The sequence below is a fragment of the Camponotus vicinus genome, unplaced genomic scaffold (genome assembly GCF_025532165.1).
Source record: "Camponotus vicinus isolate PSW18456_S1 unplaced genomic scaffold, iyCamVici1.0 SCAF_2, whole genome shotgun sequence".
Taxonomy (NCBI): domain Eukaryota; kingdom Metazoa; phylum Arthropoda; class Insecta; order Hymenoptera; family Formicidae; genus Camponotus; species Camponotus vicinus.
The window spans coordinates 12,080,513-12,096,461 of NW_028141956.1; the positions used below are offsets into that span (position 1 = coordinate 12,080,513).

Here is a 15,949-nt window from a genome sequence, read left to right on the forward strand (position 1 = left end):
AAGTCACAGCGACGGAGCAATGACTGCCGCGTTCTTTGGAAATATTTTAGGGATGTGTCGGCCTGAAATATTCCAAAGAACGCGGCAGTCATTGCTCCGTCGCTGTGACTTTTGTCGGAACGTTGGCGGTCGTAACTTTAAACATTTATTGTAAACATATCAAATTGACGGAATAAAATCATTGCATCGCAGACGTTGTGACGATTCAATTAAACGCCCGTCACGCCATAATGAAACGTCGCCGATCCATGGTTCCTATACTTAAAATGCTTGTATTCGTCCCTTCTTTCATTACACAAATTTATGGCACTTATTTTTTCATCACCCTGTATAATAATTATTATTGTTATCTTTAATTTTTTGCTATTGCATTATTAATGTAACATTATAAAACAAAAGTACTTTCCTCGGTTATCTCGTGGGCTAAACTTTACATACGGACGCAAATGTTACAAAATAATACTTGCCAATCTTTTTCGGCTTAATGCAATAATACGGTATGCGTCGTAAAATGCCGGACGCCTGCGGATAAGCAAGTAATTATTTCGTACATGTAATCAGTTAAGAGAGAAGCGAACAATTGGTCTCGTGTGTTAGAGCGATAGATATTTCTTTCATAAAATTAGAGCATTTGATACATCATTACGTAAGTATAGTTTGATCTGCAGAGAGAGAGAGAGAGAGAGAGAGAGAGAGAGAGGGAGAAGGAATGAAATTTTACATATTCTTCGGATTACAATATCTTCTAGACATAAAATAGCATTGAACTATAATTTCAATGAATTCCCATTTGCTCCATTAATTATCATAATTTTCGTTAAGAGAGATCAAGATTCAACTTTTCTTTATATAATAAAAAAGGAAATGTATATATAATTTTTTTCATTGATATGTATGAATTCCTCCAAATAATTCTTAATAGGTATTCTTAACAGGTATTCTTAATTATTACCCTATCTCCCGAAACTATAAATTATCATTTTTTATTTTCAAATTTTTTTAATACAGCTAGGACTCGATTATTTCTTGAGATTTATTTCTTGATACAATTTAATAAAAATATGGTCTTAATGAAAATTATAATAATTAACACATGAAGACGATATACATATATCGTCTTCATGTATGTTACCTGAAAAAGTATGAGTCCGGAAGAGACTTTTAGTCGATCTGCAGACCACGACAGCCATCACCAGGCTCTGCAGCAAAGCGCAGATGGCCAGCAGATTCATAGAGTCCACGTTATGCACTGCCTTGACCAGAGCAGCGCTAATGATGAAGAAGGTACTCGACAAAAACGGGAGAAAGATCCCATATCATCTCGTGCTTTTTCGAGTCTCGTCATTGTTGGCGAACTGTTCGGTGTAGTGATAAGCAGGATAGATGTTGTTGTAAAACATAGTGGGTTCTATCCTTGACCTTTATCGTGGTTCAACACACGCGACACACGCCGAACACGACGTAAGAAGAGGTGCGCAAGAGTTGCATAATGTACGTCCTCTGGACATGTCTGATAAAAAATTTTTCTTGTATATTCCTGCAGAATTGAATATGATTGTACAAAACTATATATAATTGTGCAAATATATGTATAATTATAAATAATAGAGTACAGGGATCATTATACATATATATTTATACAGGGTGTCTCGAAAGCTAAGATCAACTGGCTAGAAGAGGTGAAAGAGGATCATGAGTAGAACACATAATGTACATGAAATTTTTTCGTATTCGCTTTAGTTTAGAAGATATGGCGCTCTATAAGAATATATAAAAAGTGTAAAATTCCTTAACATTTCGAAAAATACGTATTTTGGAAAAAATATTTTATACAAAAAGTGTAGAGTTTTAAGTTATTACACAGAAAAATTAAAATGGTTTTGAATAATGTTCTCAAGGTCACATAAAGATAATCTTAAATTTTTTATGAGTATTCCATCATTTTATTACATATTATTGTAGCTTATTTCGAGAGCTTTCCAAAAAATTAATAAATTATAATAATATTATAATAAAATGTAATGAAATCAACAACATTGTAGATGTGATAATAAGAATTGTACAAAAAATTAGGCATTAACATCTATGGCTTATGCAAATCCTAAAATTGTGTTATTATAGGTACAACTCCTTCTTCATCCATACGATATAGTTTTTTTGCTGGACAAAAGTATCCTAAATATTCTGCAGTATTTGCAACTTCTACATTTGTATAATAATGTCCGCCTACTCGTGTGTCCAAGGAAAAGCTATGAAAATGATTTGTAGTGAGTTGTAAATCCTGAAAAAACATTGAAATCATCAATATTTCTCTAACAATATCAATTTTGAAACAATGATAATTACTTTAAATTCTAGATTTGGAAGTAGAATAGGAAAAGAAGACTTGCTAACAATTGTGCCAACTGCAACAGAAGGCGTCGGTAGTGCATAGTACTTAACCCAATTACGAATTTTTTCTTCACTAAAGCAATCTTTCAAAATAAGTGGCATAACGTGTTGTTGCACTTGACCATCATGTACTACAAATGTACCACCTAGACCTATAAAACGAGACACAGAAAACTCATCTATCTGTTATCCATAGGCATTATCAATTGTTATGTCACTTTTTTAATAAACTTATAAGTAATAATCTAACAAGGAGGGTCACACATGTGTAATGTAATCGAATTTATATTATATGCATATGTATGTATATGTTACATGTTTTTAATATACATATGTATATATACAATTAATATAAGTATATATGTATTGTACGATTAAAAATTATTAAACTATATAAAATTGTTGTCTAAAATATTTTTTAATTTTGTTTATATATCCTTCGCGTTTCAGATTATTTGTAGCTAAAATCTAATATATTATGCTAGATTTGAAAGATATCAATTATATTATTGACAAAAAAAACGAAGAAACATTTAATACATATACCTACACATACAATAAATTTTATGAAAGATAGACAATTTTATTTATTTTTTTGTTAAACTGTGTTCTTTCTCACCGACAGGTGTTGATGTCTCTTCATAATACTTTTGAAGCGTATGTTGTATTACTTTTGTTAATTCCTTATCTTCACGACGTGTCTTAGCCTGTATTTTAAGAACTCTTCCTGATTTTCCTTCGCTGATAAAGAAATTGCCATGTAAGAAGCATGTATTATAGTCAGTTAATGTATCCAATTTTATTCTTTCTCCTGTAACGTCATTTCCTAAAAATGCAACGTAGCTGCTATTTTTAACTTCCATTCTTCCTTCGGCTAACGGGGAGAAGCTCGCATTCATAATAAGCTATATATAATAATAATACTCGTAAAAAATAACACAATCAAGTAACTGATTTAAAAACGAAGTTTAATTGAAACCGATGATAAATTAATAAAAGTTGCGATAATCATGAGATACGAGTAGTAACACATCAAAGGTACGTGTGAAATAATATTCTGACGTGCAAAAAAGTTTCAATATTACCTCGCCTATGTGTCCATTAGACGATGGATAAAGACTTGCTCCGATGATGAAATTATCAATGTTATAACGGCCACTGACATTTAGAAAGCTTTTGAAATCGTAAATTTTGTCCGGTCGCGGAAATGGAAATAAATTCGAAAGACTACCAATTTCTAGAAGCGCCGTGTTACCACATAATCCTGTAAATTAATAAATGTTACAATTTTACTGTGCAAAAAATTAAAAATGCATGAGTAATACCTGGCGCAATAAGATGGAAAGGAGCCTTTGTCAAGTCAGGACAATTCACCGATTTAACTGTGGCCTTTTCATAAAATTTATTAAATTCCACTTGAAGATCTATTAAAAAAAAGAATAATATAAATATTATAAAAAAATAAACATCGTATTGCTTTACAAATTATATTGTAAAAAGTATGTATGTACATTCAGCAAGTTTCTCCATTTCAGGCTCAAATATATCTCCCACCATCAAATTTACCGGAGGGAAAATCTCCATAATGCACGAATTACAGTGTTAATTATTGAACAAGTATGTTCAATTGAAGCAACAATTGAGAGATAAGGAAATAATATTTTCAATACAACAATACCTAAGAAAAAATGGTGATAGAATTTTTATAACATTATAATTGTAACACTATAATCATTATAACATTAATAAATATATGTGCCTAATAGCTTAAATTTTAAGAAGTTATTGTGAAACAAATTGATAGCGAAAACGCGAGAATAGACCGGGAAGTGAGCGCGGCACGATAGAAAGAGAACGCAAAGTCCCGATATATATCTATATACAAATTCTTGTCCTTTATTCAAATTCACTAATACAAGTCTTAATATATTTACAGTCTTTCAATTAACAACGAAGAAAAGATCGAAAAATTCAAGCTGAATTTTGAATCCGCAAGCAACGGAGAAAATCGATTTATTCCGCGAGCAATGGAAAGAACGTTTTTGATAACAGAGAACTAAATGAGCGCGTCGGAGACTTTTCAACAAAAGGCGCAGTGTTCCGCGATCGCGTCAATTTATACTCAAGTACTTTTCGAAAGATCCCGATTTTTCAAGAACTCGGCGGTTACTGAGACAACGTTTAAATTGAACGATCTAACGGGTTATTTGTTGTTGTTAGATCTTTCGAGAAGGGCGAGCGCTGTTTTTGGATTTTCGCTGACAAAGCGATATCTCGCTACCGGCTGCCAGGGGCGCCGAATGAGCGGTCGGGCCCTCGACTCTCCTTTTTAATGGAGTACAATTACGCGAGTCTTGATGAATTTTTTAATGCTCGACGTGTTTCGAACACAAGTTAATATCTATATTTGTATTTTAATTTGAAAATTTTAAATTATTAGTTTTATGGAAATCTTGTCTATTTAGAAAAAAGAATTGTAAAAAAATTGAGCAAATTATATACATCATTTTATATTTAAATTTTATTTTCATTTTATTAAAAAATTTTTTAATTTAATTAATGAAAGATCTACATATAAGCAAAAATTGGATTGTTTATTTTTATTTCAAGTAAAAAGAGTTATTTGTAATTTTATTAAAGCACTTAATACAGAATAGCACGTTATTAAGCTAAATTATATCTGTAGAAAACAAATTTTATATACAAATTATAAAATATATAAAGTTTCTATTTTAAATATTGTTTCTCTTTGTTTTTGACATCTATTATTAATTTTTTTCCATGTTTTATATATGTAATTACTTAAAATTACTTAAAATATTTTATTCAAATTATTAGGTAATTATATTATGTATATATGATTAATTTATTTTATTTAATTATGATACGAACCATTTTTTCTTTAAGTTAATAAGAATTTTTACATCCATTACTTTTAATACAATATTATTGTTAATTTTAATATAATAAACGGAAATAAATTGCTTTAAATGTATAATATCATGCATTAATGTAAATAAACGTACTCCTCACTTACTAAACAGACATGTGAAACCAATAGTTTATTATTACAATCTGATTAAGCTCTAATTATTATCCAAATATACTCAGAAATGGTTCTTCTTTTTCTTTCTCAATACTCAATAAATATCTGAAATGAAGTGGCAATGAGCACGAGTTTCCAAAACAAAACACAACAAAAAAGGTTGGTAAAATATATAATACAAGGTTATACAAGTGAGACAATAATAAAGCAGAGATGATAAGTCCCAATGTCCAATCCATGAAATTTGAACTTACGATGACAGAGTCATGCCATCACACCTCCCAGATCCTAGAAGGACAGGATCAAGTGATAAAAATCGAACAAAACAATTGTAAGGAAAAGCAAAGTTTATGATCTCCGTTTTATGAAGATGAATATCGATTTTCATTTTTATAAAAATTGTTATCAATTGCTGTAAAGCTTATTAGCTGTTATTATTAGCAATAACAGCTTATTAGCTTATTAGCTGTTATTATAGGAATACATTTACCTTCATAAAACAGAAATCATAAGCTTAGCTTTTCCTTAGAATTGTTTCGTTTGATTTTTATGTATATAATAATAATATATATAATAATTATTACTGCTAAGTTATCTTCAATTTTTTGCTATTGCATTATTAATGTAACATTATAAAACTAAAGCACTTTCCTCGGTTTTCTCGTGGGCTAAACTTTACAGACGCAGATATTACAGAAGAATACTTGCCAATCTTTTTCGGCTTAATGCAATAATACGATATGTCGTAAAATGCCGGACGCCTGTGGATAAGCAAGTAATTATTTCGTACATGTAGTCAGTTAAGAGAGAAGCAAACAATTGGTCTCGTGTGTTAGAGCAATAGGTATTTCTTTCATAAAATTAGAGCAATTGATACATCATTACGTAAGCATAGTTTGATCTGCAGAGAGAGAAGGAATGAAATTTCGAATATATTCTTCGGATTACAATATCTTCTAGACATAAAATAGCATTGAATTATAGTTTCATCGAATTCCCATTTGCTCTATTAATTATCATAATTTTCGTTAAGAGATAACATTCAACTTTTCTTTATATAATATAAAAGGAATTGTATATATATAATTTTTTTCATTGATATGTATCAATTCCTCCAAATAATTCTTAATAAGTATTCTTAATAAGTATTGCCCCATCCCCCGAAACTATAAATTATCATAGGGTCCACGTTGCGCACTGCCTTGACCACAGCAGCGCTAATGATGAAGAAGGTACTCGACAAGAACGCGAGGAGGAAAATCTTATACCATCTCGTGCCCTCCCGAGTCTCATCATTGTTGGCGAACTGTTCGGTGTAGTGATAAGCAGGATGGATGTTGTTGTGAAACATAGTAAGTTCTATACTGAACTTCATCGTCGTTCAACACACGCGACACACGCCGAACACCACGTAAGGAGAGGTGCGCAAGAGTTGCATAATGTACGTTTTCTGGAAAGTATGGTAAAAAATTTTGCCTGTATATTCCTGCAGAATTGAATATGATTGTACAAAACTATATAGAATTATGCAAAAATATGTATAATTATAAATAATAGAGTACAGGGATCATTATATATATTTATACAGGGTGTCTCGAAAGCTATGGTCAAGTAACCAGAGGATGTGAAAGAGGATTATGAGTAGAACACATAATGTAAATAAAATTTTTTCGTATTCGCTTTAGTTTAGAAGATATGGCACTTTATAAAGATATATAAAAAGTGTAAAATTCCTTAATATTTCGAAAAATACGTATTTTCAAAAAAAATGTTTTATACAAAAAGTGTAGAGTTTTAAGTTATTACGCAGAAAAATTAGAATGGTTTTGAATAATGTTCTCAAGGTCACATAAAGATAACCTTGAAATTTTTTATGGGTATTCCTACAGATTATTACATATTGTAGCTTATTTCGAGAGTTTTCCAAAACAGTAAAATATAATATTTTTTTGTTAAGTACTATTTCGAAATATTAAAGAGTTTCACAATTTTTATACATCCTTATAAAGCGCTTTCCAGAATCTTTTCGTTAGACAAAGTATAAACAAATGTAAATAGCTATTGTCTACTGATGATAAAAAGACAATATTTTGAGAGGTTGTAAATAAAATTTAAATTTACTAGCTCTATCCGATAAAATATTGAAACATGTCATATACATTTAATATTGCGAAGAAATCATGAAGAATATTTTTTATTTGAAATGGAATAAAATGTTTTCCATATATTTATAATTTGTTAATGTTAATTATGTATGTATCGCATAATGTATGATAATATACGTATAAATGTATACGAGAGAGAAACGACAAAATAAAATCAGCTGTGCAATAAAAATTAATATTATTCGAAAAAATCAATAACAGACACTATACAACAATGAATAATTTAACTTACACAAATTTTCAGAAAGTTACATATACTGAAGATATTATATTGAAATTAATATTATAATAAAATGTAATGAAATCAACAACATTGTAGATGTGATAATAAGAAATGTACAAATAATTAGGCATTAACATCTACGGCTTATGGAAATCCTAAAATTGTGTTATTATAGGTACATTTTCTTCTTTATCCAGACGATATAGCTTTTTTGCTGGACAAAAGTATCCTAAATATTCTGCAGTGTTTGCAACTTCTACATTTGTATAATAATGTCCGCCTACTCGTGTGTCTAAGGAAAAGCTATGAAAATGATTTGTAGTGAGTTGTAAATCCTGAAAAACATTGAAATCATCAATATTTCTCTAACAATATCAATTTTGAGACATTGATACTTACTGTTTGAAGTTTTGAATTTGTAAGTACAACAGGAAAAGAAGATTTGTTAATAATTGTGCCAACTGCAACCAAAGGCGTCGATAGTGTATGGTACTTAACCCAATTACGAATTACTTCTTCACTAAAGCAACCTTGGAAACAATCTGGCATAACGTGTTGTAGCACTTGACCATCATGCACTACAAATGTACCACCTAGACCTATAAAACGAGACACAGAAAACTCATCTATCTGTTATCCATAAGCATTATTAATTGTTATGTCACTTTTTTAATAAACTTATAAGTAATAATCTAACAAGGAGGGTCACACATGTGTAATGTAATCTAATTTATATTATATGCATATGTATGTATATGTTACATGTTTTTAATATACATATGTATATATGTATACAATTAATATAAGTATATATGTATTGTACAATTAAAAAGAGCATTAAACTATAAAATTGTTGTTTAAAATATTTTAGAGTTTTGTTTAAATATTCTTCTCGTTTTAGATTATGTGGAGCTAAAATCTAATGTATTACGCTAGATTTGAAAGATTCCAATTATTTAAAAAAAAACGAAAAAACATTTAATACATACATACACATATAATAAATTTTATAAAAGATAGACAATTTTATTATTTTTTTTTTAAACACTGATTTGTGTCCATTCTCACCGACAAGTGTTGATGTGTCTTCATAATACTTTTGAAGCGTATGTTGTATTACTTTTGTTAATTCCTTATCTTCACGACGTGTCTTAGCCTGTATTTTAAGAACTCTTCCTGGTTTTCCTTCGCTGATAAAGAAATTGCCATGAAAGAAGCATATGGGATGGTCAGTTAATGTATCCAATTTTATTCTTTCTCCTGTATCGTCCTTTCCTAAAAATGCAACGTAGCTGCTATTTTTAACTTCCATTCCTCCTTCGGCTGACGGGGAGAAGTTCGTATTCATAATAACCTATATATAGTAATAATACTCGTAAAAAATAACGCAATCAAGTAACTGATTTAAAAACGAAGTTTAATTGAAACTGATAATAAATTAATAAAAGTTGCGATAATCATGAGGTACGAGTAGTAACACATCAAAGGTACGTGTGAAATAATATTCTGACGTGCAAAAAAGCTTCAATATTACCTCGCCTATGTGTCCATTAGGCAATGGTTGAAGACTTGTTCCGATGATGAAATTATCAATGTTATAACGGCCACTGGTAAGTAGAAAGCTTCTGAAATCGTAAATTTTGTTCAGTTGCGGAAATGGAAATAAATTCGAAAGACTACCAAATTCTACAAGCGCCGTGTTACCACATAATCCTGTAAATTAATAAATGTTGCAATTTTACTGTGCAAAAAATTAAAAATACATGAGTATTACCTGGCGCAATAAGATGGAAAGGAGCCTTTGTCAAGTCAGGACAATTCACCACTTTAACTGTGGCCTCTTCATAAAATTTATTAAATTCCACTTGAAGATCTATTAAAACAGAATAATATAAATATTACAAAAAAATAAACATCGTATTGCTTTATAAATTATATTGTGAAAAATATGTATGTACATTCAGCAAGTTTCTCCATTTCAGGCTCAAATAGATCTCCCATCATCATTTTTATCGGAGGGAAAATCTCCATAATGCACGAATTACAGTGTTAATTATTGAACAAGTATGTTCAATTGAAGCAACAATTGAGAGATAAGGAAATGATATTTTTAATATAACAATACCTAAGAAAAAATGATGATACAATTTTTATAACATTATAATTGACACTATAATCATTATAACATTAATAAATGTATGTGCATAATTGCTTAAATTTTAAGAAGTTATTATGAAACAAGTTAATATCTATATTTGTATTTTAATTTAAAAATTGTTTAAGTTGTTAGTTTTATAGAAACCTTGCCTTTTTGGAAAAAAGAATTGTAAGAAAATTGAGCAAATTATATATATAATTTTTTATTTAAATTTTATCTTTATTTTATTAAAACATTTTTTAATCAAATTAATGAAAGATCTACATATAAGCAAAAATTGGATTGTTTATTTTTATTTCAAGTAAAAAGAATTATTTGTAATTAAATTACTCAATATGGAATAGCATATTATTAAGCTCCAAATTATATCTATAGAAAACAAATTTTATATAAAAATTATATAATGTAAAGTTTACTTTAAATATTGTTTCTCTTTGTTTTTAATATTTTTCAACATCTATTATTAATTCTTTTCCATGTTTCATATATGTAATTACTTAAAAATATTTTATTCAAATTATTAGGTAATTATATTATGTGTATATGATTAATTTATTTTATTTAATTGTGATACGAACCATTTCTTCTTTAAGTTAATAAGAATTTTTACATCCGTTACTTTTAATACAATGTTATAGTTAATTTTGTATATAATAAACGAAAATATATTGCTGGCTTTAAATGTGTGATATATCATGCATTAATGTAAATAAACGTACTTCTCACTTACTAAACAGACATGTAAAACCAATAATTTATTATTACAATCTGATTAAGCTCTAATTATTATCCAAGTATACTCAGAAATGGTTCTTCTTTTTCAATCTCAATACTCAATAAATATCTGAAATGAGGTGGCAATGAGCACGAGTTTCCAAAACAAAACACAAAAAAGGCTGGTAAAGTGTATAATACAAGGTTATACAAGTGAGGCAATAATAAAACAGATATGACAAGCCCCAACGTCCAATCTATAAAATTTGAACTTACTAGCATAATATATATATAAAATATTTTTAACATAACCAGCTATTTTAATGCAAGTAAGAAATAATTATTTTTTCTTTTTGTTTAAAAACTTAAAATCTATGACAAAAATAATTTTATTCAAAATAATTTATGTGTATTGTTTCTATTATTTTCTAAATCAGAAATGGCAAATAAAATTAATTATACTAATAGAAATAATATTGTATATAATAAAAAATTTTATAAATATTGTATTATAATTAAAAACATACGAGTAAAAGAAGAAAAATATTTATATATTTTACTATAATATTTACAAGACACTTTTGAAAAATAAATTACGTAATTGTAAAATAACACTTTAAACATTTTGTAATAAAAAATTATTATTAATGCATATATTTTTAAGATTATTGGGATGCGAAAAATATAATAATTAACAAAATATTTATTATAGTAATTTCTTGATTACGTTATAAAATTTTATATATTTTATAATTATTTTTATATCATTGCTTTATTAATTAATTATTCGTTTACTATGTATACGGCAATTAATAGTTATATTTATACAAATAATAAAATACTTAAACATTATTTATACAAATAAAATGCAAAGATTTATCAGAGATAAGCAGAAAAAGGTTACATTATTTCAAATAAAAATCAAATATAAAAATAGAAGAAAAAGATATGTGATATTTTAAAACACTAAATAAATTTAATATATACCTCTCAGGTAGCAAGCACATGTCATTTTGACGTGCTGAACTGGTCATTTTTGGTCACATGTCATCAAAAAGACTAATTTGCTACATGACTTTATATTGACGCGTTTGGATATAATATTATTTTGACGTCATATTTCAGTCATGAACTGACGATTATTTTATTGTTATTATTAATATTAATGTGATTTATTATTATTAACGTGATTAGTTAGCACATCGGTCCCATAAAAATATCTTTTAAAATTTTTTATATAACATGACTTTCGCGATCAGACTTTAACAATTTTTCTTTCGAGGCATGCGTTTATCTGTGCACGACTCATGTTGCTTAACCACTCAAGTGTTCATTAAATTAGTGCACAGTGAATATATTAACTATATCAATCAAGTGTAATTAAAATGCTAAAAAATATACACATTTTTTATAATACAGTTGATTGGCAAAATATATTTTTATAAAACGCAGGCAATGAAAGAAATTATTTGTTAAAATTTTATATAATATTAGATGTAAGTTTTTATTTACGTTTAAATAAAATAATAATAACGAATATAAAACTTGTGACCTATTTTTTTGCATATTTGCGTTTTCCAGCGTTTTCGAATAAAACAGTTTAATTAATCCGAGATTCTTCTGAAGAATAGAATGACTGTAATTGTTCAATAATGCTCTCGAATCGGTTAATTTGCTTTATTCGACAACGCTATTAAATACATTATTATGCTAAGAAAAAGGCGTCAAAATATGGTACATTTTATGACATCAAAATGCGGTACATGTCATGATGTCAAGAATCTGTGACATTAGACCATCATTTTTACGTCATAAAAACCTCAACTTATGACGTCAAAAATAGTCAGTGAATGATCAATTTGAAACGTCAAAATGACGTATGCATGCTACCTGGGAATATACGTATAAATGTACATAAAAGAGAGAAACGACAAAATAAAATCGGCTGTGCAATAAAAATTAATATTATTCGAAAAAATCAATAACAGACACTGTATACAACAATAAATAATTTAATTTACACAAATTTTCAAAAAGTTACATAGAATGAAAAAATTATATTGAAATTAATATTACAATAAAATATAATGAAATCAACAACATTGTAGATGTGATAATAAGAATTGCACAAAAAATTAGGCATTAACATCTACGGCTTATGCAAATCCTAAAATTGTGTTATTATAGGTACAATTTCTTCATTATCCAGACGATATAGCTTTTTTGCTGGACAAAAGTATCCTAAATATTCTGCAGCGTTTGCAACTTCTACATTTGTATAATAATGTCCGCCTACTCGTGTGTCCAAGGAAAAGCTATGAAAATGATTTGTAGTGAGTTGTAAATCCTGAAAAACATTGAAATCATCAATATTTGTCTAACAATATCAATTTTGAAATATTGATAATTACTGTTTGTCTTGTATTTGAAACAACACGAAAAGAAGATTTGTTAACAATTGTGCCAACTGCAACCGAAGGCGTCGGTAGTGCATGGTACTTAACCCACATACGAATATTTTCTTCACTAGAGCAATCTTGCCAAGTAACTGGCATAACGTGTTGTTGCACTAGACCATCATACACTACAAATGTACCACCTAGACCTATAAAACGAGACAAAGAAAACTCATCTATCTGTTATCCATAGGCATTATTAAGTGTTATGTCACATTTTTTATAAATTTATAAGTAACAATCTAACAAGGAGATAATCTAAGCATCACACATGTGTAATGTAATCTAATTTACATTTTATATATATATATATATATATATATATATATATATATATATATGTAAAATGTTTCATTCTTGAAGAATTTAATTGTACGATTAAAAATTATTAAACTATATAAAATTGTTGTCTAAAATATTTTATAATTTTGTTTATATATTCTTCGCGTTTCAGATTATTTGAAGCTAAAATCTAATGTACTACGCTAGATTTGAAAGATTCCAATTATTTAAAAAAAAACGAAAAAACATTTAATACATACATACACATATAATAAATTTTATAAAAGATAAACAATTTTATTATTTTTTTTTTAAACACTGATTTGTGTCCATTCTCACCGACAAGTGTTGATGTGTCTTCATAATACTTTTGAAGTGTATGTTGTATTACTTTTGTTAATTCCTTATCTTCACGACGTGTCTTAGCCTGTATTTTAAGAACTCTTCCTGGTTTTCCTTCGCTGATAAAGAAATTGCCATGAAAGTAGCATTTGGGATTGTAATCAGTTAATATATCCAATTTTATTCTTTCTCCTATATCGCATTTTTCTAAACATGCAACGTAGCTTCTATTTTCAACTTCCATTATTCCTTCGGTTGATGGGGAGAACCTCGCATTCATAATAAGCTATATATAATAATAATACTCGTGAAAAATAACGCAATCAAGTAACTGATTTAAAAACGAAGTTCAATTGAAACCGATAATAAATTAATAAAAGTTGCAATAATCATGAGATACGAGTAGTAACACATCAAAGGTACGTGTGAAATAATATTCTGATGTGCAAAAAAGTTTCAATATTACCTCGCCTAACTGGCCATTAGACGATGGATAAAGACTTGCTCCAATGATGAAATTATCAATGTTATAACGGCCACTGGCATTTAGAAAGCTTTTGAAATCGTAAATTTTCTTCAGTCGCGGAAATGGAAATAAATTCGAAAGACTACCAACTTCTAGAAGAGCCGTGTTACCACATAATCCTGTAAATTAATAAATGTTGCAATTTTACTGTGCAAAAAATTAAAAATACATGGGTATTACCTGGCGCAATAAGATGGAAAGGAGCCTTTGTCAAGTCAGGACAATCCACCCATTTAACTGTGGCCTCTACATAAAATTTATTAAATTCCACTTGAAGATCTATTAAAATAATAATATAAATATTATAAAAATAAGCATCGTATTGCATTACAAATTATATTGTAAAAAATATGTATATACATTCAGCAAGTTTCTCCTCTTCAGGCTCAAATATATCTCCCATCATTGCATTTATCGAACTGGAAATCTCCATAATGCACGAATTACAATTAATTATTGAACAAGTATGTTCAATTGAAGCAACAATTGAGAGATAAGCAAATAATATTTTCAATATAACAATACCTAAGAAAAAATGATGATAGAATTTTTATAACATTAATAATTGACACTATAATCATTATAACATTAATAAATGTATGTGCATAATAGCTTAAATTTTAAGAAGTTATTGTGAAACAAGTTAATATCTATATTTGTATTTTAATTTGAAAATTTTAAATTATTATTTTATGGAAATCTTGTCTTTTTGGAAAAAAGAATTGTAAAATAATTGAGCAAATTATATATATCATTATTTGTTTAAATTTTATCTTCATTTTATTAAAAAATTTTTTAATTAAATTAATGAAATATCTACATATAAGCAAAAATTGGATTGTTTATTTTTATTTCAAGTAAAAAGAGTTATTTGTAATTTTATTAAAGCACTTAATACAGAATAGCACGTTATTAAGCTAAATTATATCTGTAGAAAACAAATTTTATATAAAAATTACAAAATATATAAAGTATTCTACTTTAAATATTGTTTCTTTTTGTTTTTGACATCTATTATTAATTTTTTTCCATGTTTTATATATGTAATTACTTAATAATATTTTATTCAAATTATTAGATAATTATATTATGTATATATGATTAATTTATTTTATTTAATTGTGATACGAACCATTTTTTCTTTAAGTTAATAAAAATTTTTACATCCGTTACTTTTGGTACAATATTATTGTTTATTTTAATATAATAAACGGAAATAAATTGCTTTAAATGTATAATATCATGCATTAATGTAAATAAACGTACTCCTCACTTACTAAACGGACATGTAAAATCAATAGTTTATTATTACAATCTGATTAAGCTCTAATTATTATCCAAATATACTCAGAAATGGTTCTTCTTTTTCAATCTCAATAAATATCTGAAATGAAGTGGCAATGAGCCCAATTTTTGCAAAACAAAACAACAACAAAGACTAAGGTATATAATACAATGTTATACAAGTGAGACAATAATAAAGCAGAGATGACAAGCCCCAATGTCCAATCCATAAAATTTGAACTTACTAGCATAATATATATATAAATTTTTGCCCAAACTTATTTTTAATATAAAATTTTTAATATATTTTTAATATAAACGAGTTTTTAGGAATTAAGTAAAGTATGAATTCACAAAACAAT

The 15,949-nt window shown here is 27.6% G+C and overlaps 3 protein-coding genes and 1 long non-coding RNA gene across 8 annotated transcripts; 1 reads left to right on the forward strand and 3 right to left on the reverse strand.

Annotated features, from left to right (window-relative positions):
• Nucleotides 1–1,960: 1,960 nt before the first annotated feature.
• Nucleotides 1,961–5,487, reverse strand: LOC145966817 (beta-keto L-gulonate decarboxylase-like). 4 transcript variants are annotated; one of them, XM_083091198.1, is made up of 7 exons: nt 4,326–4,471; nt 3,903–4,069; nt 3,717–3,815; nt 3,477–3,655; nt 3,011–3,296; nt 2,395–2,543; nt 1,961–2,281 (listed from the first exon to the last, which is right to left on the reverse strand). In XM_083091198.1, the coding sequence occupies exons 2-7, from the start codon at nt 3,973–3,975 to the stop codon at nt 2,102–2,104; spliced, it is 966 nt and encodes a 321-aa protein (XP_082947324.1). In that variant the 5' UTR covers nt 3,976–4,069; nt 4,326–4,471; the 3' UTR covers nt 1,961–2,101. The 4 variants fall into 4 exon arrangements, with proteins under 4 accessions (XP_082947324.1, XP_082947322.1, XP_082947323.1 ...); XM_083091196.1 differs by lacking the exon at nt 4,326–4,471 and adding an exon at nt 5,429–5,487 and having other exon boundaries at nt 1,962–2,281; nt 2,347–2,543; XM_083091197.1 differs by lacking the exon at nt 4,326–4,471 and adding an exon at nt 4,522–4,539 and having other exon boundaries at nt 1,962–2,281; nt 2,347–2,543.
• Nucleotides 5,488–6,229: 742 nt separating this feature from the next.
• Nucleotides 6,230–7,255, forward strand: LOC145966012 (uncharacterized). Its single transcript, XR_014436947.1, has 3 exons — nt 6,230–6,281; nt 6,620–6,878; nt 7,026–7,255. It is a non-coding gene; the product is annotated as an uncharacterized LOC145966012 (long non-coding RNA).
• Nucleotides 7,256–7,756: 501 nt separating this feature from the next.
• On the reverse strand, nt 7,757–10,798 carry LOC145966769 (beta-keto L-gulonate decarboxylase-like). 2 transcript variants are annotated; one of them, XM_083091104.1, is made up of 7 exons: nt 10,714–10,798; nt 9,784–9,950; nt 9,600–9,698; nt 9,360–9,538; nt 8,894–9,179; nt 8,225–8,424; nt 7,757–8,160 (listed from the first exon to the last, which is right to left on the reverse strand). In XM_083091104.1, the coding sequence occupies exons 2-7, from the start codon at nt 9,854–9,856 to the stop codon at nt 7,981–7,983; spliced, it is 1,017 nt and encodes a 338-aa protein (XP_082947230.1). In that variant the 5' UTR covers nt 9,857–9,950; nt 10,714–10,798; the 3' UTR covers nt 7,757–7,980. The 2 variants fall into 2 exon arrangements, with proteins under 2 accessions (XP_082947230.1, XP_082947231.1); XM_083091105.1 differs by having other exon boundaries at nt 10,703–10,760.
• A 1,890-nt stretch (nt 10,799–12,688) lies between these two features.
• LOC145967579 (beta-keto L-gulonate decarboxylase-like) lies at nt 12,689–15,506 on the reverse strand. Its single transcript, XM_083092600.1, has 7 exons — nt 15,436–15,506; nt 14,664–14,828; nt 14,484–14,582; nt 14,244–14,422; nt 13,775–14,063; nt 13,109–13,302; nt 12,689–13,044 (listed from the first exon to the last, which is right to left on the reverse strand). The coding sequence occupies exons 2-7, from the start codon at nt 14,734–14,736 to the stop codon at nt 12,865–12,867; spliced, it is 1,014 nt and encodes a 337-aa protein (XP_082948726.1). The 5' UTR covers nt 14,737–14,828; nt 15,436–15,506; the 3' UTR covers nt 12,689–12,864.
• Between the last annotated feature and the right edge of the window lie 443 nt (nt 15,507–15,949).

Bases quoted from the DNA above. Each gene is read 5' to 3' on its own strand.
- LOC145966817 (XM_083091196.1), bottom strand. From the start codon at position 3,975: ATGGAGATTTTCCCTCCGGTAAATTTGATGGTGGGAGATATATTTGAG. The intron at 3,656-3,716 runs GTATTACTCATG...ATTAATTTACAG, and splicing joins TTTCCATCTTATTGCGCCAG to GATTATGTGGTAACACGGCG. The intron at 2,544-3,010 runs GTGAGAAAGAAC...CTCGTTTTATAG, and splicing joins AGAGACATCAACACCTGTCG to GTCTAGGTGGTACATTTGTA.
- LOC145966769 (XM_083091104.1), bottom strand. From the start codon at position 9,856: ATGGAGATTTTCCCTCCGATAAAAATGATGATGGGAGATCTATTTGAG. The intron at 9,539-9,599 runs GTAATACTCATG...ATTAATTTACAG, and splicing joins TTTCCATCTTATTGCGCCAG to GATTATGTGGTAACACGGCG. The intron at 8,425-8,893 runs GTGAGAATGGAC...CTCGTTTTATAG, and splicing joins AGACACATCAACACTTGTCG to GTCTAGGTGGTACATTTGTA.
- LOC145967579 (XM_083092600.1), bottom strand. From the start codon at position 14,736: ATGGAGATTTCCAGTTCGATAAATGCAATGATGGGAGATATATTTGAG. The intron at 14,064-14,243 runs GTAATATTGAAA...TATTATATATAG, and splicing joins CTAATGGCCAGTTAGGCGAG to CTTATTATGAATGCGAGGTT. The intron at 13,303-13,774 runs GTGAGAATGGAC...CTCGTTTTATAG, and splicing joins AGACACATCAACACTTGTCG to GTCTAGGTGGTACATTTGTA.